Here is a 27,683-nt window from a genome sequence, read left to right as displayed (position 1 = left end):
GCTTAGTCCTTGGAATGAAAATGTTCAACCCGTAGTAATCGATGAAATGTATAAATACACAACACCTACCACCCGAAACTTTATTACGCTCTGTGAAGGGCGGCCATATTGCAGTGGAATTGTGAAATAAGCCAGATAAATGAAGCGGAAAATTTTCTGCTAGAACATATTCACTTCAGGAATAACAGACAAGCATCATGGCTTATACTGGTGATTCCAACGCACCTCTTCGCGACGTGAAGAGAGTACAGTTTGGGATTTTAGGACCAGATGAAATCGTACGAAAAAATAATGTTTCTGTTATAAATTGTTTTGATGTATTTAGTCACCCCACAGTTCTAATAGATATAACACATAATAATAAATAAAACAATGAATCTGAAATTATATATAATTGTATTATAAAGACTTGTTACATAAAAAGATGGGGTAGAAAAAAGGGGGAAGCAGCTAGGTTCTCTGAAGATACTTTGTTTTTATTTCTCTTCTATGTCCTTCATTTGAGATTAGGATTTCATCTGTTATAATGCCATATCCATGCTATATTCTGCTATCATTGCGCACTAATTGTCAGTCAAATTATACATAGCGAGTCTGCACAATATAAAATTTGCTACCAAGTTTGAAATGATTTACCACATTCAAAACAGGTTTACGATGCAGTCCGGTAAATCTGCACACAGAAGGCTTTGATCATATGTATTTCTGCATAATTATATACTAATCGTATCAAATTTAATATAAGTCGATTCACTGACAAATCAACTTTGAATAGTTTATCTATCTCCCAAAAAATATCTGAAATAAATTTTAAAATCAACAAAACAAGCGGGTCATCCATGATTTTATTGGACAGGGCTCACGCTATCTAGCGACTAGGGCTAAGAAGTCGCTTTCCCGTCCGTCACTTCGCTTTGCCCGACCCTCAAAAGCGAAAACTAGTTGCCCTGTGGTTAACGATACTCGCTTTCAGTCGCTTTCGTCATCCGCAATATTCAATTTTTACCAAGTCGATGAAACAGCAATCTTTCAGTAAAAAGTAAAGAAATTCAAAGACATAAACGATTTATTTTCTTCAGAAAAGAGGTTAAAGCATTGATTTTAAAGTTGGTTGCATGTTATTTCATAAAAACAATTTTTTATCACTTCCGGTACTTGTTAGAGAGCGTACATCAAATCATTCTAATTTTCGGCAAAATAAGCTCGTTACTTCATTAGAACGTGATGAAATTTGCCTGAAGTAAATTTGTTATCCATGTATTGCATTAAAAATGTCATATTCCTTTCCAAATAGTGTGTCTAACATCGTTTATTTTTGTAAATTTTTCTTCTGCATCAGCCATTGAAATATTTGTACTAAACTACTGATTGGAACCGGACCAGCTATGACCAAAATCCAGATTCTTAAGATAATGACTACCGAAGAATGAATGGCACAGCTGACAGAGGAATATTGATCCCAAAAGGAAAAATTACACATTCCACGCGCATTAACATACTTTTGGTTAGATCTACTTGATTAATGTATATATTTCCATGTATATGAATTGTTTCAATTTATTAATTAAAATTGCTCAACTCTGGGACTACTATACTATGTCCAAGCTTAATTGTGTTAAATTTATATATCTTTTAAATGTGAATTTTAACCACTGAATTTCATAAACATAACAGAGTACATTTTAAATTGAAATAACAACTTTCTTTTCCTTTTGGATATAAAAAAATCTTTTTTATTAATATTATTGCTAGATATTAAACTGTTTTTTTTTTTCTGACAAGAGGACTAATATGATTGTGCAGCTAGATATGATAAAATTAAACAACTTTGAATTTGAACTGTTACTTTTATTGTACTCCCAGGTACAAATTGAACAATATAAAAAAATAAGATACATATGGCCCTTTGTATTATAGTAAAACCAAACATTGTAGCGCCGCAAGCGAACGAGCACTTCTCTCTCAAATCTCACCACTTCTCCCTCTCAAGTTTCAAAAAGAGAAGTCACTTCTCCCTATGATTCTGAAGTAGTGTGAGCCCTGATGGAAATGTGTTTGTCCGGTAAATCCGCCCATGCGCAGTTAATATATATGGAGGGCCAGTTTATCACAAATTTAAGAAGCGAAAAGCTGATCTATTTATTCATAGACCACTAATAAAGGGATTCCAGGGAATCCAAAAAATAATTTCAAGTCAGAAATGAGTTTTGTGAGCAATAATATGATTATCGTTAACTTTAGGAACTGTATTATATATATCACTAGATATTTTTGTAATAAAGGATTTTTCTTTAAAATTTGACATGCAGTGATGATAAGTATAGTTCCTATGAATAAAATAGCAGTTGAAATATTCACGGAATTGACAATTGCGGAAGAAATGGGAGTGGGCTGTTTTACCGGACGGGCGGAATTACTGGACACTACTGTAATACTGTCAGAATTCACAACTTTTACAGATTTTTTGTTCAAAACGGTTAGACGTAGCTGTTGCTCTTCTGGTTAAGTGCAGAGGATGCATCAACAATTGTTACGTTTCTGCTTAAGTCAGTTTTATAGGAACTACTTGTGATAGATCAATGATATTTTCTATAAAGTTGCATTACTATCATAACATAACAGTTTGACAACTATTTCGAGGCCCTGTCTCCTAGGTCATGGTCCGGGGTTTTTGAATTGATAAGCAATGTTGCTGTCCATCAGATTTGTCTTTTTCGAATTTTCTGCAGACAGGCGAGACATCTCTGTGTCAACAGTTTAATATTTAGTAACTAAGATTCTTTTTGGAAATAAACTGGTTACATATGAAGTGTCACCAAAAGTAAGGTTCAGCGCTGAGTCTATGCTGTACCATAGACTTGGATCCTAAATCATCTTGTGAGCAAAGATAAACAATTTACTTGTGTGATGTGATGATATTGTGGGTTTAATTTGAGAACCAGTAAATATTACTTATGAATCTAGTCACTAAATGATATAATTTCCACTTATCTGAACATATTATGTCATATTTTGTTACATTGCATATAGCAAGAAAAACTGTATTCTATATATTAAATTAACCAAAACTTATTCTCATTCTGCCCATAAATTTCATTTTCTAAATCTGAACATTTCAAGTATATGTATTTCAGAACTTGAAAACATCAAATAGCTGCAGTCTTGACATCCTTTGAGTTCTAAATCCACAACCACAAGCTTAATTTTACGAAAATTTTAGTTATTCTATTGGACTGTATGGTTGATTTTTCAAGCCTTGGCTGCTGGGCCTGTAATTCAGTGTGAAGAGTAAATCCTGAAGGGGGGCCTTTTACTTAAATTTAATAATTTTAAACCTTTTTTAATTCTTTTGAAAGAAATTTGTATTCAGTAGCAAGAATGGATATTGATTTGTCTGAAAATGGTAAGTTTTCAAAAAAATGATGACACATCCGCACAAAAGTATCTTCCATGGTGCATATAAAAATAGAAAACCTGGCATTTCCATATTGTAATCATAGATATATATAAAAAGAGCTTTTACAAATGAAATGACAATATTTGTCTCAAGATATTTATGCAAAGATTCATGTTTTGCATTAATTGCCAGTTGACAGTAAAATGAGGTTTTCTCGCTGTTGGAATATACATGTACATTTAGATAAACCTATTTCAAGGATGTCTATAATTGATGTGGAATGAAACATTTCCCTTATTGTCTGACCTATCTACTAAAAAAAATATTTTGAAAGAGGAATAAAAGTATGCTACTGCATTTAATTAAGAATTTGTATATAAAGATAAACCTGTTAATTTGTAAGTCTATTAAGTCTGCATTTTGTTTGAGAAAACACATACTCTACAGTGAAACATTTATTAATTTGTTACCTTTTGGCTTGATTTAGTTTAAAAGTATTTAACTTATTTTTTTGTCATTTTACAGAGGAGGATGTCTGTTACAGAAGGAGGTATAAAATACTCTGAAACAATGGAGGGTGGTAGACCAAAGCTTGGTGGATTGATGGATCCCAGACAAGGAACAGTAGATAGGACTTCCAGATGTCAGACATGTGCAGGGATCATGCAGGAATGCCCTGGACATTTTGGACACATAGAATTAGCCAAACCAGTCTTCCATGTTGGCTTTCTGACAAAAACCATCAAAATGATAAGATGTGTGTGTTTCTACTGTTCAAAGCTGTTGGTTGATATCGTAAGTTAGCAATTTACAGATAATTATAATGTACTTTCCTATGTCTGCTTTGTTTAGTAGTTTATTCTGCTTCACTACTTTGTGATAATAAAAATGTTTGACCAGACATTAATAAACCTTATCTAAAGTTATTAATGACTTTCAGATCAGAGAAAGTACTCAAGATTGACAAGTAGAAAATTTCGCCATTATCCTGCTTGTAATCCTGTTCCTAGCATTCCCATATGTGCTTACTTACAATACCGTAAAACTGTATGGTTGCTGAGTGAAAAACATGAACAATCTATCTTAACATCTTGTACATTTTGCTTTTATTTGTTTAAAGGGGCAAAAATCTTCTCAATAGTAAAAATAAACATAATTTTGTATATTCTCAGGTCATTATTTATGATAGTGTCTACTTAAGCATTCATTAAAGTGTTGATTGGAGGGGCCCATTATTAAATACTAAATAGGTATATTACTAGTGGTTATAGAATTTACTGTTTATTGACAAAGATGTCAACAGCAGCATTACCTGCTACTGAGAACTTTATTTTTTGTCCAATTATTAATTTTTGATGTACATGTATGCTGACAACTTTTTAGTTGTTGACTTTTTCAAATGAACATGGTTTACCTTGTATGCACCAGTTTGTGCCTCGCTCGCACATAAATGTGCAAGATTGACCCTTGCTGACATTTCAGTTTTCTAGTTTTCAACAGCATATATAAATGTATATGTTTATTTTGTTTTCAGAATCATCCAAAGGTTAAAGATGTTATAGCAAAATCTAAAGGATTTCCAAGAAAAAGATTTGCACATGTTTATGATCTTTGTAAAACTAAGAAGATCTGTGAAGGTGGAGATGAGATGGATGGTAAACTTGGTGAAGATCTTCAGGATGAAGAGAAAAAGGTAAAAATCATGTTGATTTTGAGGTAGGTCAAGGTCACAGTAGCAATTTGATGGACTGAAATAAGGGTTCTACATTATATTTCACAGGTCAGAAAACACTAAATTTAGATTACAGCAGATTCCATTGAGTGTGTAGCCAAAGGTAATATCTTTGGTTAGCTTGCTTGTTAGCTGAACCGTGAAGTCATTGTTAGGTTAGGTAAACTACCCTACTTTAAGAATAGACTTGTCCGACAGAAAACCAATCGACCTGTCTGTTGGACTATGCTACTTCGAAAGGAGGGTAGTATACCTGACCTAATAATGACTTCACGGTTCAGCTAACAAGCAAGCTAACCAAAGATATTACCTTTGGCTACACACTCAATGGAATCTGCTGTAAAATAATAAGTTGGTTAAAATACTAATAATAGTGTCCTGAAAGGTCAATGGCATGTAACATTTCTGTACAACTAGCATGTATTCTCATGAATGAAGCATATATCATATAAAAATAAGATCATGATTCATTAATGAACACATCCAACTTGAGAAACTAAATGAAATTGTTAATTTGTAACTAGAACACAAAATTATGCAAATTACTTGAAATAAGTGTTGGAATAAAACTTCTGAAGAAATCCCAAGTATTGAAAAAAGGCAAATGATTAATTTTTGTGTAAATATTTCAGCATCAGCATGGTGGGTGTGGAAGATTTCAACCAAAAATAAGAAGACAAGGTTTAGATTTAACTGCAGAATGGAAGAATATAAATGAAGAAACACAGGAGAAAAAGATTGTATTGACTGCAGAAAGAGTTCATGAGATTTTGAAGCGCATCTCAGATGAGGAATGCATTGTACTTGGAATGGATCCCAAGTTTGCCAGACCTGACTGGATGGTTATTACTGTACAGCCAGTTCCACCACTCTGTGTCAGACCAGCTGTTGTCATGTTTGGCTCAGCTAGAAATCAGGATGATTTAACTCATAAGTTGTCAGACATTATCAAAGCAAATAATCAGTTACGAAGAAATGAACAAAATGGTGCAGCTGCACACATCATTTCTGAAGACACTAAAATGTTACAGTATCATGTGGCAACTTTCACAGATAATGAACTTCCTGGTTTGCCAAAGGTAGGAAATTATTTGGACTATTGCCCACTTTATCATGTTTATAATAAACAGATTTGCTACATGTCCTTTCCTTATCTTTTTTGCCCCACCACTAAGTGGCTGGGGAATATAGTGTCATTCCCTCATTCTAAAAACAAATTCTTGTCCAGACTTATTTTTGTTATGCCTGAATATTTTTAGTTCATTTGTGTATGGATGAATTTCAATTCAGTTGACTGACTTTTGGTCGAATATTGACATATCTAGTTTATTCTGTTAGAAATTCCTTTACAAATAAAGTGTTTAAAGGTTAGTTCCATTTTACAGACTCCTGCAGTTTTCCAAATTTTTATCAAATTAAATCAAATAAGTTTTCCTTTGAGAATGTGTTTAAATAATTTTTCACTAAGTTACTGTCCAAGACATTGAAAAGATTTTTAAATATGGACTAAAAGTTATTCTTCAGGAAAAATTCTTCTGGTAATCAGCAATGAAGCTTAGTATTTCTTAACTTGTTTGAATTATGGTTACCTCATGTTTAGTTTCGAATTAAATCATTTTATTTGTTTTCAGGCCACACAGAAATCGGGTAGACCTTTAAAGTCTGTTAAACAGAGATTGAAGGGTAAAGAAGGAAGAGTAAGAGGAAACTTGATGGGTAAACGTGTTGACTTTTCAGCTCGTACTGTCATTACTCCAGATCCAAACTTGAGAATTGATCAAGTAGGAGTGCCCAGATCTATAGCACAGAACATGACATTTCCTGAGTTAGTCACACCGTTTAATATAGACAAGTGAGTGCAATGTTTTCTAGTCTGATATATTTTGTAGTAGTCTTTTATATTTATAAGGCAAAAATAAGTTGAGGTGTAGAGATGGAGGACAAGTCGTTAGATATACTTTAAATTCAGAAATTATTGCATGCATTTATTATTGTGATTTTGAAGAATGGACACAAATGCTTTTCTGACATAGATCAGCTACGGTTCGAAAAGTCATGTTTATCAAAAACAAAAGATAGGGAGTTCAGAAAATAGCATTGATAATTGTAATATTAAATGGTAGCACAGTTGAATATTTGTGTTTTCAGAATGCATGATTTAGTGCAGAGAGGATCCAATCAGTATCCTGGTGCTAAGTATATTGTACGGGATAATGGAGAGAGAATAGATTTAAGATTTCATCCAAAATCCAGTGATCTTCATCTACAGATAGGATACAAGGTAAGTGTAAGGAAGAAAGAACAAATATAAAATTCCTGTCTTAATCAAGTGATCTTCTTAAGACATCACACAAGGTAAATAACAATTTAATCTATGTGTTGATGGTCAGTCATATTTTTAGCTTTTTGGGTATGTATCTCAATTTGTTTTTTTCTTGTTATTTTATACAATTTTCACTACCATTAAAAGAATATAGTATCTTTCCATCTGTCAAATTCTAATTATTTTTTGTGAAATAATATATGATTAAATGATAATAGTGTAAATTTGATTTTATGTAACGTTGTAGGCTAAAGCCTGTCATTGAGGCAGAACATTTCTTTAAGTGTTGTTTCAAATTTTATTGGGTGAGGCATGGGAAGCACTTTAATTGAATATGGGTGGTTGCATTTTCCTTAGCATTTTGTATGAATGGTAAGTAAATTAAAAAAAATTATTTTATGGGTGGTTGGGGTTTTCAAAAAGTTCCTCCCATGCATTTAATTTTGGAACAGCCATTTCAATGGAATATCTACCTAATTGAGCCTGTTGTGATATGTTTTATTTTTAATTCTAGGTGGAAAGGCATATGCAGGATAATGATTTTATTGTGTTTAATCGACAACCAACACTACATAAGATGAGTATGATGTGTCACAGAGTCAAAGTTTTACCATGGTCTACATTCAGATTAAATCTGAGGTATTATTTTTTTTAGGGTCATTTACTATGTACAATCTCCATTGTAGAGAATCTGTCGGAATATTTTGTTTTCCATTTTGATGTGGAAACAACAGCTACAGGGTAAGAAGTAGAGTTATTAACATGGTAAAGATGGGAAAATATTTTTGCAGCAGACACTTTCTGTGGGAGTCGTGAAGAGATGCAAAGCATATGCTGAAAATAAAACTTCCTCTACAGCTTTTTAAACATATGCATGATTCACTAAAATTTTGGAAGAACATTTCTTGGTCGATAAAATTACATATTGATAAAGTGCTGGTTTTTACATACAAAATGAGCTTAGGGCTGTTATAGAAGTAAATGTAGGGGGATATGGAGGTTGGTAGGCACATTTTTTTTTAAAGATATCTCCCATGCATGAATTTAAATGATCATTTCCTACAATTGTTCACACTACTTTTCTTAATAATCACCACCCATCCAATTTAATGGAAGTGCCCCACAACCTGCCTCATCTTAACAAATCTTGAAACCTTCCTTATTCTGTTTCAAGAATGTATATAATTCTTATTTTTTTTTAAAGTATAAAAAAAAAGTTTTATTTGTATATTTTGTTGCAGTGTAACCACACCATACAATGCAGATTTTGATGGAGATGAAATGAACTTGCATCTTCCCCAGTCTTTAGAGACGAAAGCTGAGATTTCTAACTTGGCCCTTGTATCCAAGATGATAATAACACCACAGTCTAACAGACCAGTTATGGGTATTGTACAGGACACGTTGACTGCTGTCCGAAAAATGACCAAAAGAGATGTATTTTTAGACAGGGTAAATAAGATTTTACAGTTAAACATTTTATATCAGATTACAAGTATATTATGTCTATGTTTGAACTTCACACAGCTTTGAAAATATGAAAAATTAACAGTTTTAATCTAAAGTAAACCCTTTTGCAAGTGTAAATGGACTAAAACTAGATTTGTACAAAGAGTGAAAGTTGTTTAAATCACTTAAAAGAGAAAATGTAAAACATGTAAAATGGAAATTGATAACCTTTTTGACATAAATTGAATAAATTGTTCCAGGAAAAGTCATATACTTTGTGATTTTAGGGACAAATGATGAACCTTTTGATGTTTTTACCAAGCTGGGATGGTCACATGCCACAGCCGGCTATACTAAAACCCAGACCTTATTGGACAGGAAAACAGCTGATTACCTTAGTCATTCCAGGTCGTGTAAATTGTATAAGAACCCACAGTACTCACAATGATGATGAAGACAGAGGTCCGTACAAATGGATTTCACCTGGTGATACTAAGGTAAAAATATATGACAATAATATTCAGTTGTTATATTAAAAGATATATATCTTTGAGCTATTGCCATCACTTGGCATCTGTCTCAACTTTTAAATTTTTTTCACTGAAACCACATGCCCAATTTAAGGGTAAAAGACAGTTTTTTTGCATTTTTGGATATTTTTTGAAACAATGATAGATATAAAGAGAACAGCAAAATGATCAGCTAGAGAAAATATATAAATATAGTAAAAATATAATTAAAATTTTCAGCAAATTACAATCTACAGATTAGATTTACAAATGAAACATGATGACTCCTTGTACCTACTAGTTTTAACTTAACATAGGCTCAATCATCATTTGGGTGTTTTGTGCTTTCTGTTTTACCAATCAACTAACATGACCACCATGGCATAAAATGGAACATAAGGGTAAGATGCCAGTAATTTGCTTATATCTTAAAATAGTGAATTAGCATATTTGACCTTACAATTGCTGTTACAATGATGTTACAAAACTACAATGTATACTTATATTTATAGGTATTGATAGAGGATGGTGTTCTGATTAGTGGTATTCTATGTAAGAAGACTTTGGGTGCCTCTTCTGGATCTCTGCTTCACGTGCTATTCCAGGAGCTGGGATTTGAAACAGCTGGTTATATGTATGGTAACATTCAAACTGTTGTCAACAACTGGCTGATGTACGAAGCTAATAGTATTGGTATTGGTGACACCATTGCTGATCCTCAAACTTACGTTGATATTCAGGACACTATTAGAAAAGCCAAGGTAAAAATGGCATTGATGCTTCAAATATTTAGAGAATAATGTTAATTACTGTATCAAAGGTGGTCAATATTACAGGTTTGTTCAGGACAAGATCAAAGTGAACAATAAACCAATTTGTTTTGTTGTTTATATGGGTTCTGATTGAGAATGACAGTTGAAATTTGGTTGAGTATATAAAATAAATATAGTATTATGGGTAGGGTCAGAAATATTGACTATCAGCAGGACACATGTTAAGGACTCCTGGATATATGTTTTGTTAAGTTTTATTGCACAGAATAAATATAGTATGGGTAGGGTCAGAAATATTGACTATCAGGAGGACACATATTAAGGACTCTTGGATGTATATTTTGTTAAGTTTTATTGCGCAGAATCCATAGCACAATGCATTAAATTCAATGTCGGAGATCAACATAGATTTTCAAGAATGAACAACTTCCACCAATAATTTCAAAGGACCAATTGACAGTAATGAGGTTACCTGTGATTATTAATAACCTAACAAATTATGAAACTGTTTGCTTCATTTGATTTTTCACATTGTAGTTTGATGTGATAGAGGTTATTGAAAAAGCCCACAATGATGACTTGGAGCCTTCACCAGGTAATACACTGCGTCAGACTTTTGAGAATCAGGTGAACAGAATCTTGAATGGAGCTAGAGACAAGACTGGTAGTAAAGCTCAACAGTCTTTGTCAGATTTCAACAACTTCAAATCTATGGTAGTGGCTGGATCTAAAGGTTCCAAGATTAATATATCTCAGGTACTTAAACACTACTTGTGTAATAGCTTTATAATTTTAAAAGGAAGGATTTACAATAGGTGTTCATTTCATGATAATGCTGATCTGATTGGCTGAAGGACGAATCATTTGATCTTGTGATGTTTTCAATTTGTATGAAGGCAATGTATGAATTCTAAAAAAGTAATTATAGAATTATTAGCTCCACCCACCTAATAAATCAACACTATTTTTTATACGACCGCAAAAAAATTTTTGTGGTCGTATATTGGTATGACGTTGGCGTCGTCGTCCGAAGACGCATTAGTTTTCGGACTCTAACTTTAGTTTAAGTGAATGGATCTCAATGAAATTTTACCATAAGGTTCAAAACCACAAAAGGAAGGTGGGGATTGATTTTGGGGGTTATGGTACCAACAGTTAAGGAAAAAGGGGCCAAAAATAAGCATTTTTGTAACTTCCAGACATAACTTGTGTGTAAGTGTATGGATCTCTCAGACATTGTACCACAAGGTTCCATATCATAAAGAGAATGCTGGGATTGATTTTGGGGGTAAATGCTTCCAAATTTTAGGAATTAGGGGCCAAAAAGGGGCAAAAAACAAGCATTTTTCTAGTTTCATGACAATAACTTGTGTGTAAGTCTATGGATCTCTCTGACATTGTATCACAAGGTTTATTATCACAAAGGGAATGCTGGGATTGATTTTGGGGGTAATTGCCTCAAAATTTTAGGAATTAGAGGCCAAAAAGGGACAAAAACCAAGCATTTTTCTAGTTTCATGGCAATAACTTGTGTGTAAGTGTATGGATCTTTATGAAATTGTACTGCAAGGTTCCATACCACAAAGGGAAGGCTGGGATTGATTTTGGGGTAATTGCCTGAAACATTTAGGAATTAGGGGCCAAAAAAGGGGCAAAAAAACCAAGCATTTTTCTAGTTTCAGGACAATTACTTGTGTGTAAGTGTATGGATCTTTATGAAATTGTACTGCAAGGTTCCATATCACAAAGGGAAAGCTGGAATTGAGTTTCAATGGGGGTAATTGCCCAGAAAGTTTAGGAATAAGGGGCCAAAAATAAGCATTTTTCTAGTTTCCAGACAAAAACTTGTGTTCAAGTGTATGGATCTCTCTGAAATTGTACTGCAAGGTACCATACCACAAAGGGAAGGCTTGGATTGATCTTGGGGGTAATTCCCTCAAAATTTTAGTAATTAGGGGCCATAAAGGGGCAAAAAAACAAGCATTTTTCTAGTTTCATGACAATAACTTGTGTGTAAGTGTATGGATCTTTATGAAATTGTACTGCAAGGTTCCATATCACAAAGGGAAAGCTGGGTTTGAGTTTGGGGGTAATTGCCCTAAACGTTTAGGAATAAGGGGCCAAAAAACAAGCATTTTTCTAGTTTCCAGACAATAACTTGTGTTCAAGTGTATGGATCTCTCTGAAATTGTACTGCAAGGTACCATACCTCAAAGGGAAGGCTGGGATTGAGTTTGGGGGTGATGAATCATAAGGGGGTTCAAAAAATTTGGGGGGGGGATTTTTTTTTCCTTTTTTTTCTGTAAAATTTTCCATTTTAAATTGGTTATTTCTGATTTATATATAAAAGCAAATAATAATGATATGGTTTGAATAGGTTAATTTAAATTTTTTAAGTTCTTAGACCACTTTCATTCTGTGTCAGAAACCTATGCTGTGTCAAATATTTAATTACAATCCAAATTCAGTGCTGTATCAAGCTTGAATGTTGTGTCCATACTTGCCCCAACTGTTCAGGGTTCGACCTCTGCGGTCGTATCAAGCTGCGCCCCAGCGGAGCATTTTATTACACATTGTGAACTTCATGCAAACTCTTCTGTTAAATTCACAGATTTTATAAATAAAAAAAAGTAATTGACGTAATTATAACTATTGAAATTTGATGAATATTTTATGAGCTATCTACATTGAAATCATCATCTCCATTGTGCAATTTCGACTCGATGACATTTATTTGATTGTCGTGAATTGATACTGTTTTCATCTCAGGAGAATATTTCAGTAGAAGTTTTGTTTTTAAAGATTTACTTTCAGATTCAAAATGTTAATAACAAATACAGTCAACTCTCGTCTCGAACTCGGTTGACTTGACACTTCAGTTGAGTCAAAAATTTTCCTGTGGTTCCCGAACTTTGTTCCATACAAATATATGTATTTTGACTCCTGATGAGTAGAAATTTGCATTTGTTGTCGAAGAAATATAATACACACATGTCAAAACATGACCTCAGGGATTTAAATGGATTGACCAGTTTATCTGACATCACACCTGTAATTAAATTTCGGGACATTGACAACAAGAGTGTTTACCTAAGATATTCTTTGATCACCTATTAAATAATAATGCCCCCACCGTAACGGAGAGGGCATTAAGTTTTACCCTTGTCTGTACATACGTACATATGTCCCAAAGTTTCCATTCTCTTACTTTAGTTTGCCTCAACCAAATGTTATGAAACTTATACACAATGCTTATTACCACAAAACACAGATCAAGTTTGAATTTTGGTGGTGTCACTTTTACCCTTCTAGAGTTATGCCCCTTTACAAACAGAAAAATTGCTGAATTTTTTGTTTCTGTTCTCTAAAGTTTGTCTCAACCAAATGTTATGAAACTTATACACAATACTTATTACCACAAAACTCAGATCAAGTACAAATTTGAGTAGTGTCACTTTTACCGTTCTTCAGTTATGTCCCTTTATAACTTTATATGATATGCAAGCGGGGGCATCATCTGTGTCCCATGGACACATTCCCCATTTATTTATTTTGCTTTCAAAACCCAATGAAATTAATGTTGCCCTAAAAATATGGGGAGGAAAACCTAACCTTTGAGTTAACAAATAAGGATATATAAAATGTCTGTTGTAGGTTATTGCCTGTGTGGGACAACAGAACGTGGAAGGAAAGCGAATTCCTTTTGGTTTCCGGTACAGAACTTTGCCACATTTCATCAAAGACGATTATGGTCCAGAATCTAGAGGATTTGTAGAAAACTCCTACCTTGCCGGACTGACACCATCAGAATTTTACTTCCACGCCATGGGAGGACGTGAAGGTCTCATTGATACTGCTGTAAAAACTGCAGAAACTGGTAGGTTTAATAAAAATTTGTAAGGGTTCCGCGGAACCCAGTGTCTCGCCTACTTTTGCTGTTAATCGCAGGCTCAACAAAAATGAGGAAAAAATTAATAAAAATATTCCTCTCTATACTATCTTTTGATTGTAAGTAGCTTCTGTCCAAGTTCAGTAAAAATCCAGGATAATTTATGAATCTAATAAATGTTTTAAAAACTTAAACGGTAGAATGTATGTAATGTTGACTAGAAGAAAAACTAAGTCCATTTATAAGTAAAATACGGAAAAAATGGATTTTTTTTTTTACAAAATTTACTTCTGGATACTTTCTTATGATCATAAACAAGCTTCTTTCCAAGTTTGGTAGAAATCCAGGATAGTTTAAGAAAGTTATTAAAATTTCAAAAACTTTAACCACAGAGTGAATATTTGTGGACGACGCCGACGGAATGTAGGATCGCTATGTCTCGCTTTTCGAACAAAAGTCGAAGGCTTGACAAAAATGATATATCTTAGATAAACAAAGGTGCAAGGCAAAACAAATATATCAGTTAACTATATGGTGTCCTTCATGATGATGTAATCTAAATGATGTAAAGTGATTTCAAAAATGTTAATCACTCTAATATTTTTCTCTGAAAGGACATTGCAAGAAAAAATAGGATATTTGGAAAAAAAATCAAAGGTTGCCTAAAGAAAGATTTGACTGATTATATTAAAAGATTTTAACGCTACAAGTCTGCCAGCCAGTATAAAACTAAATTTGTTTAAATTTCAACACTTTTGATGATAAATTTAGAGGTAATTCTGGGACCAGTTAAACTATTTTCTCTTAATGAAGGCTTTCAGTATTTATGATTTATGCAAAAATTGCATTTTAGGCTACATTCAAAGGCGATTGATCAAAGCTATGGAGAGTGTGATGGTAAAATATGATGGAACTGTACGTAACCAAATTGAACAGTTGTGTCAGTTAACATATGGTGAGGATGGCCTTGATGCCTGTCATGTTGAGTTTCAAGATCTGCCTACAGTTAAACCACCTGAGCGCATCTTTGAGAAAAAGTTCAAGCTGGATCCTAATGATGAAAGGTAGGTGTTTTTTCTTCCAGTAAAACAAAGTTAAAGGTATTTAAAGTTTCAATATGAATATGTAGCATGCCAATGGACTTGCATAGCTCTTATCTGAGCTTTAAGGACATAGTTATTGCCATCCCTTTACATTGCTTACATTTATTTTGCACATAATAGAAAAAGAAAGGATATGGGGTATCTATCCATGACACAAAATCAGTACATGCACAAGAAAATAAAACAAAAAGCAAAGGAACAGTGAAGCCTTCAACAAGGAGCATATACTGTTATGATGATCATGAATAAGAAGATTAATTTTGTTAAATGTTTATAAAATTATGATACAAACATATAATTAATAGAATTTGTATGCGTCAAGTTGTTTTGAATTCTGAAAAACTGATGAAATTAGGCTATGGTTTCATACTTTCAGAAATTTAAAGTAAAAAGAAATTTGGTAATGAAAAGTCCATTATTTGAAAATGACAAGTATTTGCATAAACATATGAGAAGGTAAAATTGGCAATTGTCAACAGTTACACCCCCAAACAGGCCTAACATAGAGATTTTGGTTAAAGTTGACAAAATGTTTTTGATTGCCACTACATTTAGGCCTAGGACACAAAGAGACTAAATGCTGTCTAATGATGAAGCAAAAGTTTACCCCCAGATGGAATCAATTACTTCAACTGGGTGAATCTGAATGTAATAGGTATTATGTATCGGGATATCAAGTATAATATTGTTATTTACATTTTATAATTGTGTAGGCTCTTAAGGAAATCAATGAGTGAAGAGACTATTAAAGATCTGCTTGGAGATGCTCAGGCCTTAGCCTTGTTAGAAAATGAGTGGGAACAATTAAGAGAGGACAGGGAAACAGTTCGTTCAATCTTCCCCAGAGGAGATAGTAAAGTGGTATTACCTTGCAATCTACACAGACTAATATGGAATGCCCAAAAAATCTTCAGGATTAATACACATAAACCTACAGACCTTCATCCAGCTAAAATTGTAGAAGGTAATTTGATTTAGGATCAATGTTATGCAGAGCTGAAAGTTTTCCAATTGAAATGCAGTAAAATGTAAACCAAATTAATGTACATGGAAACATGTTACATAGAATATAAATTAACAATCTTCATATTAAAAATCTGGAAATTGGACATTTAATTTGGCTTATTAGTCCCCTACCGACGAAGTCGAAGGGGGCTTTAGGTTTGCACTCCGTCCGTCTGTCAGTCTGGCAAATCAGTTTTCCACACTTTCTTTCTTCGTGCTTGAAGATATTGATTAGATATTTGGTATATTGTTTTATCATGACAAGTTACAGATCAAGTTCAAATTTTGTTCCAGTCTGATGATTTTGTGCAGAGTTATGGTCCTTGGACTTATTTTGTTCCGGTCTAATGATTTTGTGCAGAGTTATGGTCCCTGGACTTAGAAAATTCACACAAATAATCAGTTTTCGTAAATTCACACAAATAATCAGTTTTCGTCACTTTTTTTCATCATGCTTGAAGATATTGATTTGATAATTGGTATATAGTTTTATCATGACAAGTTACAGATCAAGTTCTAATTTGTTCCAGTCTGATGATTTTGTGCAGAGTTGTGGTCCTTGACTTAGAAAATGCACTCAAATAATCAATTTTACACATTTTATTTCGTCATGCTTGAAGATATTGACATGATATGTGTTATATAGTTTACACCATGACAAGTTATAGATCAAGTTAGCATTTTGTTCCAGTACAATGAATTTTTAACCGGTAGGGGACTATGTATTGCCAGGCAATACTTACAGAACGCTTGTTTTTTATGCTTTCAAAAAATAATATTTGCAAAGTATGATGATTGTGGGCGTTTTAAACACACATTGTTCATTATGGTTGTTATATGACAACTCAATTTGAATTCTTGTTCATTTGACTTATAGGATTGGCCTTTTTGATTCCCTATGTAATATTACTGATAATGATATCAATGTTTTCATATTTAAAAAAACAACTTCAGGTGTTGCTGAGCTGTGTAAAAGATTGATATCAGTACCAGGAGACGATAAACTCAGTGTTCAAGCTAATGCTAATGCTACAATTCTGATGAAATGTCTTGTAAGATCAACACTGTGTGCAAAGAGAGTGACAGAAGAATTCAGACTCAGTGCTGAAGCATTTGAGTGGCTGCTTGGTGAAATTGAAACAAGATTTCAACAGTCTCATGTATGTGTCAATTATATGTACAGGAAAAAAAACATATTTGTTTTAATCAATTACGATTTATTTTTTTTTAAATTCTGAAGATTCTTAACCATAGTTTTGTATACTTAATATGATAATTCAGTATTGAGAAAATAACAAGAAAATTACAATTTATTTCTCATAATCAGCATATGCATGTACAGAGGGGAAAATCAATTTTGTTTCACACATTTGAATTAAAGAAGTACCACTGAATGTATGAATTGAGACAAACATTGTGTGATGTATCATCAGCATTCCTATATTTATACACTTAGGTACATCCAGGTGAAATGGTTGGAGCTCTAGGTGCCCAATCTCTGGGAGAACCTGCTACACAGATGACATTGAACACTTTCCATCATGCTGGTGTATCAGCTAAAAACGTAACTCTTGGTGTACCTAGATTGAAGGAGATTATCAATATATCAAAGAAACCAAAAACTCCATCATTGACAGTATATCTTACGGGTCAAGCAGCCAGAGATGCTGAGAAAGCTAAGGTCAGTATCAGTTCTTGCACAATATAAAGGTTTTACTCTTTAAGTTGCAGAAAAGGACATTTGGGATAATACAGTTGAATGATCTCCTTGAAATATATGAAATACTTATAGGACAGGCCATCATTTCACTACCTGGTTTGGGAGAATGCATAATTGAAATTGTTTGCAATGTTGAGACATTTTTCGTAACTTCTTGAAATATTGATATGGTTACATCTGAAAATCTATTAAATAAGTTGCTTTACTTGATTGTAAAAAATGTAGTGCATTATTTGAGTGTTTAACTTTATTTGATTAACTTCAAACAAAATTTAGACAAATCTAAAGGTGGATAGATAAGAGTTGTCCACAATTATAGAAAATTGTCTGCTAAAGAATTTTGTGTTGTTTCAAACATGTTCAATAGTATAACTTTGCTTGTCTCAATGGTTTTAGACACCATAAAATGAACAAAGATGACCGACCAAAGTAGAAACAAACATTTCTTCTGTTCTAATATTAATACTCCAAGTTAACTTTGTTAGTTTCATGTTAATTTCAAATCAATAAATGCATTGTTAACAATATTCTGTAAATAAATTGGTTGTGAGGAGTTTATGCTGTCTGACATATTATCATGACTGACCTCAATTTCAGGCATCTGCAGTCCAATTAAGTTTTCAGGGTGTCTTTTCCTCAGAAAATATACATGATAAATAGTTTGCATGGAAGAAATATCTCTCACATTTGTTATATGGACTTGGCCTCAATTTCAGTTGATTTTATTCATTACATTTTCTGTTCTTTAAGGATGTGTTATGTAAATTAGAACATACAACACTTAGAAAAGTGACAGCCAACACAGCTATATATTATGATCCAGACCCACAGAACACAGTAATTGCTGAAGATCAAGAATGGGTTAATGTTTACTATGAAATGCCTGACTTTGATGTCTCAAGGATCTCACCCTGGTTGCTAAGGATTGAACTGAACAGAAAGCGAATGACTGACAAAAAATTAAGTATGGAACATATTTCAGAAAAGATCACAGCAGGATTTGGTGATGATCTTAATTGTATATTCAATGATGACAATGCAGAGAAGTTAGTGCTTAGGATCAGGATTATGAATTCTGGAGGAGACAAAGTAGATTCTGTAAGTTTAGTAAAGTGCCTCAAATTTTGCAATAAAATTTCACAGATAAGTATCTTGATTTTCATTGTAATTGCAAGATGGTGAAATATACTAGTTATGACTGCTAGAACTGCCTAACAAAACAGAGTAAAAAGCAAAATTTACAGGGAAAGGACCTTTTCTTTTTACATGTTTAAATACAGTAATAAAAAAACATGGATGTGGTATAGGCAGACTTAAAGAAAGTAATAAATGTTTTATTTTTACCAAAATTTTTACCAAAATAATTGGTTGTTGAACCCTATGTTTCATATATAGTTTTGATTTTGTAGGAAGAAGAGATTGTTGACAAAATGGAGGATGATGTATTCCTAAGATGTATAGAGTCAAATCTATTGTCAGATATGTCTCTACAGGGTTTAGAGGCTATAGGAAAGGTAATATACTATGGAGCAAATTATTTGCAAAAATTAACAGTATTGGTATAAATGAAGGATAGAAAAAAAAATAAGACACCTGTGATATAGTTGCCAGTCAACCTGGGGGATTTGTGAGAGTTTGCAGTGCCTATTTGATGGTATTTGATTATTTTTTTCACCCATGTGAATTCCAAGTTAACTAAAAAAATGGTAAATATGTTTACATATCTTAGTTCATTATAATCTGACAGCCAGCCTCTGACAGTAAAATTTGGTTATTTACATTCTTTGGAAAAGTATTCCACAAAATAAAAAGCTGTTTATAAATACATCTTTCATTTAGCATACTGTGTATATTTTGACAGGTATACATGCATTTACCAACAACTGATGACAAGAAGAGAATTTTCATCACTGACACAGGAGAGTTTAAAGGAGTGGCAGAATGGATCTTGGAAACTGATGGTACAGCTCTGATGAGAGTTTTGAGTCAGCGTAATGTAGATCCTATCAGAACTACAACTAACGATATTGTTGAGGTTTTCCAGGTAAGCTTTGAATAAGGTAATTAGTAATGTCAGGTTAATTTATACTACATGCATTTTCTTCTGTTATGCCTGAAGCAATTGATAAAATATTTGATATATAGTTATAGCATAAGAAGTAACAGCAATATAGTTATAGCATAAGAAGTAACAGCAATATAGTTATAGCATAAAAAGTAACAGCTATATAGTTATTTCATAAGAAGTAACAGCTATATAGTTAAAGCATAAGAAGTAACAGATCAAGTTTTGAGTTCTGGATCAGTAAAAAACTTGCTACTTGTCCCCATATATGTGTACACAGTTCCAATGTAAATATTACAGGCTCCTGACTTGGGACAGGTACATAAAGAATGTGGGAGAGTTAAACAAGTTTGAATGTGCCAACCTTTCTGTTCTAGAATGTTCTGTAAGGGGATCATGATAAAACCTAGTCACAATTCTTACGAAGTGTGTGAAAGAAAGCTGCCATTGTTGCTAATTAATTTAACGTTGTGTATTTTTTCGATATGAGCATATAAAAAAAACAAATTTAGAATTATTTGAAGAGAATTTGCACATCTTTTCTTGAAAATTCTTTTTCTTTACAGACACTAGGCATTGAAGCTGTGCGAAAGTCAATTGAGAAAGAAATGACTCATGTCATTTCTTTTGATGGTTCTTACGTAAATTACAGACATTTGGCCTTGTTGTGTGACGTGATGACAGCTAAAGGTCATTTGATGGCTATTACTCGTCACGGCATTAACAGACAGGAAACTGGTGCCCTAGCCAGATGTTCTTTTGAAGAAACAGTAAGTATCATTCCATAATCAGACTGTCTGTCTTATTTACTTCATTATATATGTATTTTGTGGTGGGCATTTATATTGTTTATGACCATATTCCAGATGAGCACATTCATACATATACGAACCATGGATTGCGACATACCGACATTTGATATGAAATTATCATAATGCTACACATTTTGTTGCTCGTAAAGTAATTACCGTATAAACTCGCCTAATAGTCGATCCTACTATAAGTCGGGGGCCCTTTTCAGCTCCAAATTCTAAGGATTTAGTCTTGACCCTCGTATAAGTCAGACAAAATTTGGGTATTTTTTTTCAGCTGACAGTAACTGAACGCCGGTAGAACCAATGCAAATCCAGGAATAATATTCATTTCTGCATTAATGTTTGGTTTGAATTTAGTTGATGCTCATCATGATAATTTATATTGCTGTTAATAATAAAGATGTATTCATTTCTCTTGTTTTGTTCACTGTTCAAATGTTAGATTAGCCATGTGTTGTTTACGTAATGCATCAATGATTTTGTAGGGTATGATTAACAACCTATTGTTTGAGAAAAGCGAATATAAACCAATATGAACCTGAAAAATTTAAAGTCAATCAACACTTGATGAAAATATTTTTCACAGCATACATAACTCGGTGTTAAATGAGCATGTACACTTCATAATTCTTATTATATTGTGATGATTAAAGGATTAAAAAAATTAAGTGAAGCTTATCAATATATTAAAATAACTAACTCCAACTCATTAGTGTCATCTGTTTACCTATCACTGATAGTTTTCACACCTTTAGTAAATACAACTCTTTGTCTCTTAATTGGGGTTATCAATGGATTATATTGGCTTGTCAATCAATTTTGTAATTTTTGTTTACCTGAGACACTTTAATGAATAATATTTTGATTTTGGGAATGAATCTTAAAATTATTTTTTGATTATTATATGATTTATAAGCATTGAATTGATATCATGATATCACAATAATGACACAATAACACCGCTGAAAACATCCTTTCACATATTTGGTACATTGTTATCTCCTTTTCATTTTTGGTTCTTGGCTCTTCTTTTGGGTTTATAGGAAAACCATGTGACCATGAAAATCAATACACAAACCGGAAACAGTAGAATTTCAACACGAATTTGCAGAAAATGTTTACCAAAGAACAAATAAAACACAAAGACAGTATTGTAGTCATTTATTTTCAACAAAAACTTTTTATTTATTGATTTATGTAGGTTTGGCAATCAAAAACGTAGTTTTGACCAGGAAATTCACTCCTGACCACTTTTCTCAAGCTTGGATTTTTCCTCTGGTCGCTAGATCTCGTCTATTAGTCGGTCCCCCTCTCTGGATTATGAATTTTACTCCCAATTTTCCGACTAATAAGCGAGTAGGTACGGTAGTAGAAATATCAAAGGATAATTTTAACATCTTTTAACGTTGGTCTTGAGGCAAATACTAACTATTGATCTCCATCTTTTTTCTCTTAATTTGAAATTCTATATTAAATATTTTGAATTGCCTCCCTTTCATAATTGCTCATATATATAACTAATCAGTGACATTAAATTTATTTTTAGGTTGATATTTTGATTGAAGCTGCAGCCCATGCAGAAGTTGATCCTATGATGGGTGTATCTGAAGCCATTATGGTTGGACAGTTAGCTAAGATTGGCACAGGTGCATTTGATCTGTTGTTAGATGCAGAGAAATGTAAACTTGGAATGGAGATCCCTACAAATATTGGTGTGGGAATAATTGGTGGAAGTGAGTATGGTGTTCCTAATAGCACATGTAATAAATACATTGGTGAAATTATATATGTATCATCAGCTCACTATATAGATAATGACCTGTTGATGGTTTTTATGCCCCCCGCCATAGCGGAGGGGACATTAAGTTTTACCCTTGTCCGTCCGTCTGTACGTCCCAAAGTTGGTTTCTGTTCTAGTTGGCCTCAACCAAATGTTGTGCAACTTATACACAATGCTTATTACCACAAAACACAGATCAAGTTAGAATTTTGGATGCATCACTTTAATCGTTCTAGGGTTATGCCCCCTTTACAAGATTCCGTTCTCTAACTTTAGTTTGCCTCAACCAAATGTTATGAAACTTATACACAATGCTTATTACCACGAAACACAGACCAAGTTTGAATTTTGGTGGTGTCACTTTTTTACTGTTCTAGAGCTATGCCCCTTTACAGAAGGAAAAATTGCTGAATTTTTCGTTTCCGTTCTCTAACTTAAGTTAGCCTCAACCAAATGTTATGAAACTTATACACAATACTTATTACCACAAAACTCAGATCAAGTACAAATTTGGGTAGTGTCACTTTTACTGTTCTTCAGTTATGTCCCTTAATAACTTTATATGATATGCAAGCGGGGGCATCATCTTTGTCCCATGGACACATTCCCCATTTATTTTTTTAAAAGACTTGTAAGAAAAGAAAGGTTAACTTAAAGAACTATGTGGTTTTTTTTAATGATTCAGCAAATGACAACTGATTGATGACTACTAATGAAGATGAATGTTATGTACTATGTAAACTTCAAAAACAATATTTAAATCAAATTGTATAATTACAGGTACTGGTTTGTTTTTTGGAGCACCTGGAAGTCCTGGAGCCAGCATGTCACCACAGATGACACCATGGCAGACTGGAGCTACTCCCGGCTATGGTGCATGGTCACCAGGTGTTGGAAGTGGAATGACTCCAGGAGCTGCTGGATTCTCACCATCTGCTGCTAGTGAGAGTGGTTACAGTCCAGGATACAGTCCAGCCTGGTCTCCACAACCTGGTTCTCCTGGTTCCCCAGCCAGTCCATATATACCAAGTCCAGCTGGAGCACTATCTCCTAGTTATTCTCCAGCCTCTCCTTCCTACGTACCATCATCACCTGCAGTGACACCACAGAGTCCAGGATACTCACCAACAAGTCCATCATATTCTCCAACAAGTCCTGGATATTCACCAACTTCTCCAAATTACAGTCCAACAAGCCCGTCATATTCACCTACAAGTCCTTCATACAGTCCAACTTCTCCATCTTATTCACCAACATCACCATCTTATTCTCCAACGTCACCATCATACAGTCCAACAAGTCCATCATACTCGCCAACTTCACCATCATACTCTCCAACAAGTCCAAGCTACAGTCCAACATCGCCATCCTACAGTCCAACAAGTCCATCATACTCACCAACTTCTCCATCATACAGTCCAACCAGTCCTTCATATTCACCGACATCACCTTCTTACTCGCCAACAAGTCCAAGTTACAGTCCAACGTCACCAAGTTACAGTCCAACATCACCAAGTTACTCACCGACAAGTCCGAGCTACTCGCCAACTTCGCCATCATATTCTCCAACAAGTCCAAGCTACAGCCCGACAAGCCCATCTTACAGTCCGACAAGTCCAAGCTACAGTCCAAGTAGTCCAAATTACAGTCCAAGCAGTCCGAGTTATTCACCAAGCAGTCCAAAGTACAGTCCTACAAGTCCAAGTTATTCTCCAACGAGTCCGTCATATTCTCCAAGTTCACCACAGTACTCTCCATCATCACCGAAATATTCACCAGCAAGTCCATCATATTCTCCAAGCAGTCCAAAGTACACACCTACATCACCGACTTATTCACCAAGTTCACCGAACTACAGTCCTACATCACCAGAATATAGTCCAAGTTCACCACAGTACAGTCCAAGCTCGCCAAAGTACAGTCCTGCTTCACCATCTTATTCACCGTCAAGTCCAAAATACAGTCCACAGAGTCCAACTTATTCGCCATCTAGCCCGAAATATTCACCTGGAAGTCCAACGTACTCTCCAACTAGTCCTCAGTATTCACCAACAAGTCCAACATACACTCCTGGAACACCAAAGTATTCACCAACGAGTCCAGCATACTCTGCTGCTGACGATGATGATAGTGATATGGAGTAAGTGATTTTCATTTTGAAATTTTCACATGTGAACTGTTAATGTACAATTATTAGCAATAGGAAACCAAATGTACAGAAATGTGGGTTTCATATGACCTAAGTTCAAGTGTTGACTGTCAAAATGTATATAGTTTTTTCTAGAGAGATATTTTTCTCATTTTGCTTTTCAACATAGTGGAATTGCAGAAATTGTATAAATTTTTGTATGCATATAGGTATCTTATATAAAGTTGAGTTATCTGATAATGTTTTCATATTGACTGATATTGGAAAAAGCAATGACTTGTATTTCAAATAATCCATCATGATATGACTAAAGTACTTTCTATTATATCAATTTTTACAGCTTTTTAACTGCAACAATTTCAGTATCCACCAAAATATTGAATTGGGATTTAATAATTCACCAAAATATAAACTGCCAAAATTTTTTTCATCGACTTTGTTGCCCCTAAATCAAGATATTTTACACCTGCTATACATGATTTTGGCAAATTGGAAAAAAAAAAGAACCTGAAAAATCTTAAGGTGTTCATATATATATATTTAATTTGCATGTAATTTATGCTGTTTTAAGCAGAAAATTCATTCTTTGATGTTTAAAATGAGTGTTTGTCTTATTTTAGTGTTTAATGCCTCAACTTTCAGATTATTGTGCCTATGTGTATACATAAGATAGTTATGGTTATTGGTATTAGACACATATGTTTATATTTTAAACTGGTATTTCAATAGCCAATAGTGGTGAAAGTGGTGTTAAACACCAAATAATCAGTCAATCATTAATGTATCATGTACGTGAATGCTCCAACATCATTTCCAAGCATGTCTGAGTTAGTGCTTTGTATTGTGAAAGGACCTGTTTTTGTTCATGTTCACTATATATTTCATACAAAAATTGTAAATAATTATCATTCATTGTAAATAAATCCATCCTCCTATACCATATATTGATGTAAAAAAAAATACAAAAAAATAATACACATCTATAAAGTATAATAATATAAAGCAAAGTAAAGACATTTTTCCTCATTTGCGCTTTTGTAATTTTTGAGCAGTGTTGTCTATAAATGGAGACTTGGTAATATTTTTCATAGTGATTTAGGAGTTATTACAATTTTAAGTTTTTGGATTTGATTGATTATCAAAAAGAATTTCTGACAGACTTAAGTCTCTGTTTTTCAATAGATTTTCTTTAGCTTCATCTCAGCCTCTGTCCATTCCTCAGACTGGAACACCATTTTTAAGGATTAATTGTTACCAATGACAAGAATAAGAATAAGATCTTTTGATTATATTTTTTTTATTAGCAACAATGTTATCATATTGATAAAAGAATGTTCATGTTATTGAAAATTCACAGTTTTATGTTGCAATGTACATTTAGCAATGTTTGTGACATGTGGTTTATATGTATTAAATATTATTTTTTTTATTGTCAGAATTTTTTTGTGTATAGCATAAATATTTGGTGAAGAAAGCCTTCAGTTTAGTATGTCTAATACAGAATTTGATTTCAAGGTTAATTCATCCTGTAATTGAAACATTTCAAAATCAAACAAAAAACAGAATTTTTAGAATAGATAATTAAAATAACTTTTTTCTGTTACAGAATTCAGTTTCATTTTGTAGTAATGACATTTGAAAAGAAAAAAACCTATTAAGGTAGATGGGGTGTCTAAATTATAATCCATAGAATTTTTTAATAATTTGCCAAAATGTAGTTTATATCAAGCTTTTTAAAAAAAAATGTTAAAAAGAATGGGTCACAGGGCTTATTTTCACGCTACAGGTTGTTCAAAATTAACAGATTTTGTATAGATTATGCATGGAAAACCCAATTTTCTGCCATAAAACGAAAACTACACCATAGAATTTTGAGATAAAATATGAGAAGATAGCTTTAATAGTATGCTTTCAGATAAGAAAAAGAAAAAATGGGGTCACCGGACCCGTTTTCTTGCTACATAATAAAATAGGTAAATTCCTAACACATTCTATTGTAAAAGTACCTTTATCTGAATTATCTGCCCTTACATTTGAGTTGCCTCCCCTAATGTGGCAAAGTTGGAAAAAATTGAATCAAACAAAAGTTTTCTGTTTTTTGTAAAATACAACCATAAATATGATAAAACATGCCATTTTCTATGTTGAAATGAAAATTCTTACACATGAATTATCTACTACTCTCAAAATTTGCACATTCTATTAAAGATCTAGACCGATTGTTTTCAGGTATTACAAAATCCAAGATGGAGGAAGACACCCTATCTACCTTAATTTGATAATAATATTGGTTCCTTAATATAAACATAAAAAAAAGGTGTTTCTATTCAAACATTATTGTGTTAGAATGACTATAATATGGAAAATTGGTGCCGATTTCTTTTTTGTGGACATCTCCAATAGTGTTTATTTGCTCTATTTCTTGTAAATACAGTGTATGCATCACTTGTTTAATTAAATATGTTTATAAATGTTCAGCTTATTGTGATCAGATTTAATTAGATGTAAAGTTTTAATGTGAAATATTTTTTGTATGAGAGGTTGTAATTTAAAAAAAAAAAATGCTAATAACATAAGGCAGAAATGGTTACTCCACCTTCAGACTGTCAGTTAAAAATATATATAAAAGGATAAGAATGAAGCTTTTGATTTATTGAAAATAAGTTGTCATTTTGGAATTTTAGAAAGAAATATTGAGATGGCACTATCATTCATAGATTTCAAAGATAATTGAAACAAATGCTGTTTTACAGAGAGAGATATGTAGATATGCCACTTTCTAAAATGGTATGTTGGAAGAGGATCATAAAACCAATTTTCTAAACAATTGAAAGTCAGTGCTTTTGTGGTACTTTCATTATGGCTTTGTAAATGATGGTATTGCTGTATGTTTGAAATGATTGAGACATTGTTAATATTGATATGTATGTATAAAGAGCAGATGAATGATGAATAAAGGATAGATAAAAGGAAA

General features: G+C 33.1%; 1 protein-coding gene across 1 annotated transcript; it reads left to right on the top strand.

The window, feature by feature from the left end:
• Positions 1-53: 53 nt before the first annotated feature.
• On the top strand, positions 54-27,683 carry LOC127698256 (DNA-directed RNA polymerase II subunit RPB1-like). Its single transcript, XM_052201621.1, has 22 exons — positions 54-278; positions 3,923-4,192; positions 4,932-5,090; positions 5,762-6,208; positions 6,761-6,981; positions 7,278-7,410; positions 7,967-8,091; positions 8,694-8,904; positions 9,189-9,398; positions 9,923-10,171; positions 10,721-10,939; positions 13,838-14,060; positions 14,926-15,136; positions 15,889-16,139; positions 17,135-17,340; positions 17,637-17,861; positions 18,651-18,998; positions 19,310-19,414; positions 19,762-19,944; positions 20,532-20,735; positions 22,327-22,513; positions 23,341-27,683. The coding sequence occupies exons 1-22, from the start codon at positions 198-200 to the stop codon at positions 24,702-24,704; spliced, it is 5,832 nt and encodes a 1,943-aa protein (XP_052057581.1). The 5' UTR covers positions 54-197; the 3' UTR covers positions 24,705-27,683.

The sequence above is a fragment of the Mytilus californianus genome, unplaced genomic scaffold (genome assembly GCF_021869535.1).
Source record: "Mytilus californianus isolate M0D057914Y unplaced genomic scaffold, xbMytCali1.0.p SCAF_4, whole genome shotgun sequence".
NCBI lineage: Eukaryota > Metazoa > Mollusca > Bivalvia > Mytilida > Mytilidae > Mytilus > Mytilus californianus.
The sequence above is the reverse complement of the archived record's forward strand: the minus strand, read 5'-3'. Positions and strand labels throughout refer to the sequence as shown.

Coding starts and splice junctions, on each gene's coding strand:
- LOC127698256 (XM_052201621.1), top strand. CDS start 198: ATGGCTTATACTGGTGATTCCAACGCACCTCTTCGCGACGTGAAGAGA. Junction 7,411..7,966: donor ATCTACAGATAGGATACAAG/GTAAGTGTAAGG, acceptor TTTTAATTCTAG/GTGGAAAGGCATATGCAGGA. Junction 19,415..19,761: donor GTTTAGAGGCTATAGGAAAG/GTAATATACTAT, acceptor ATATTTTGACAG/GTATACATGCATTTACCAAC.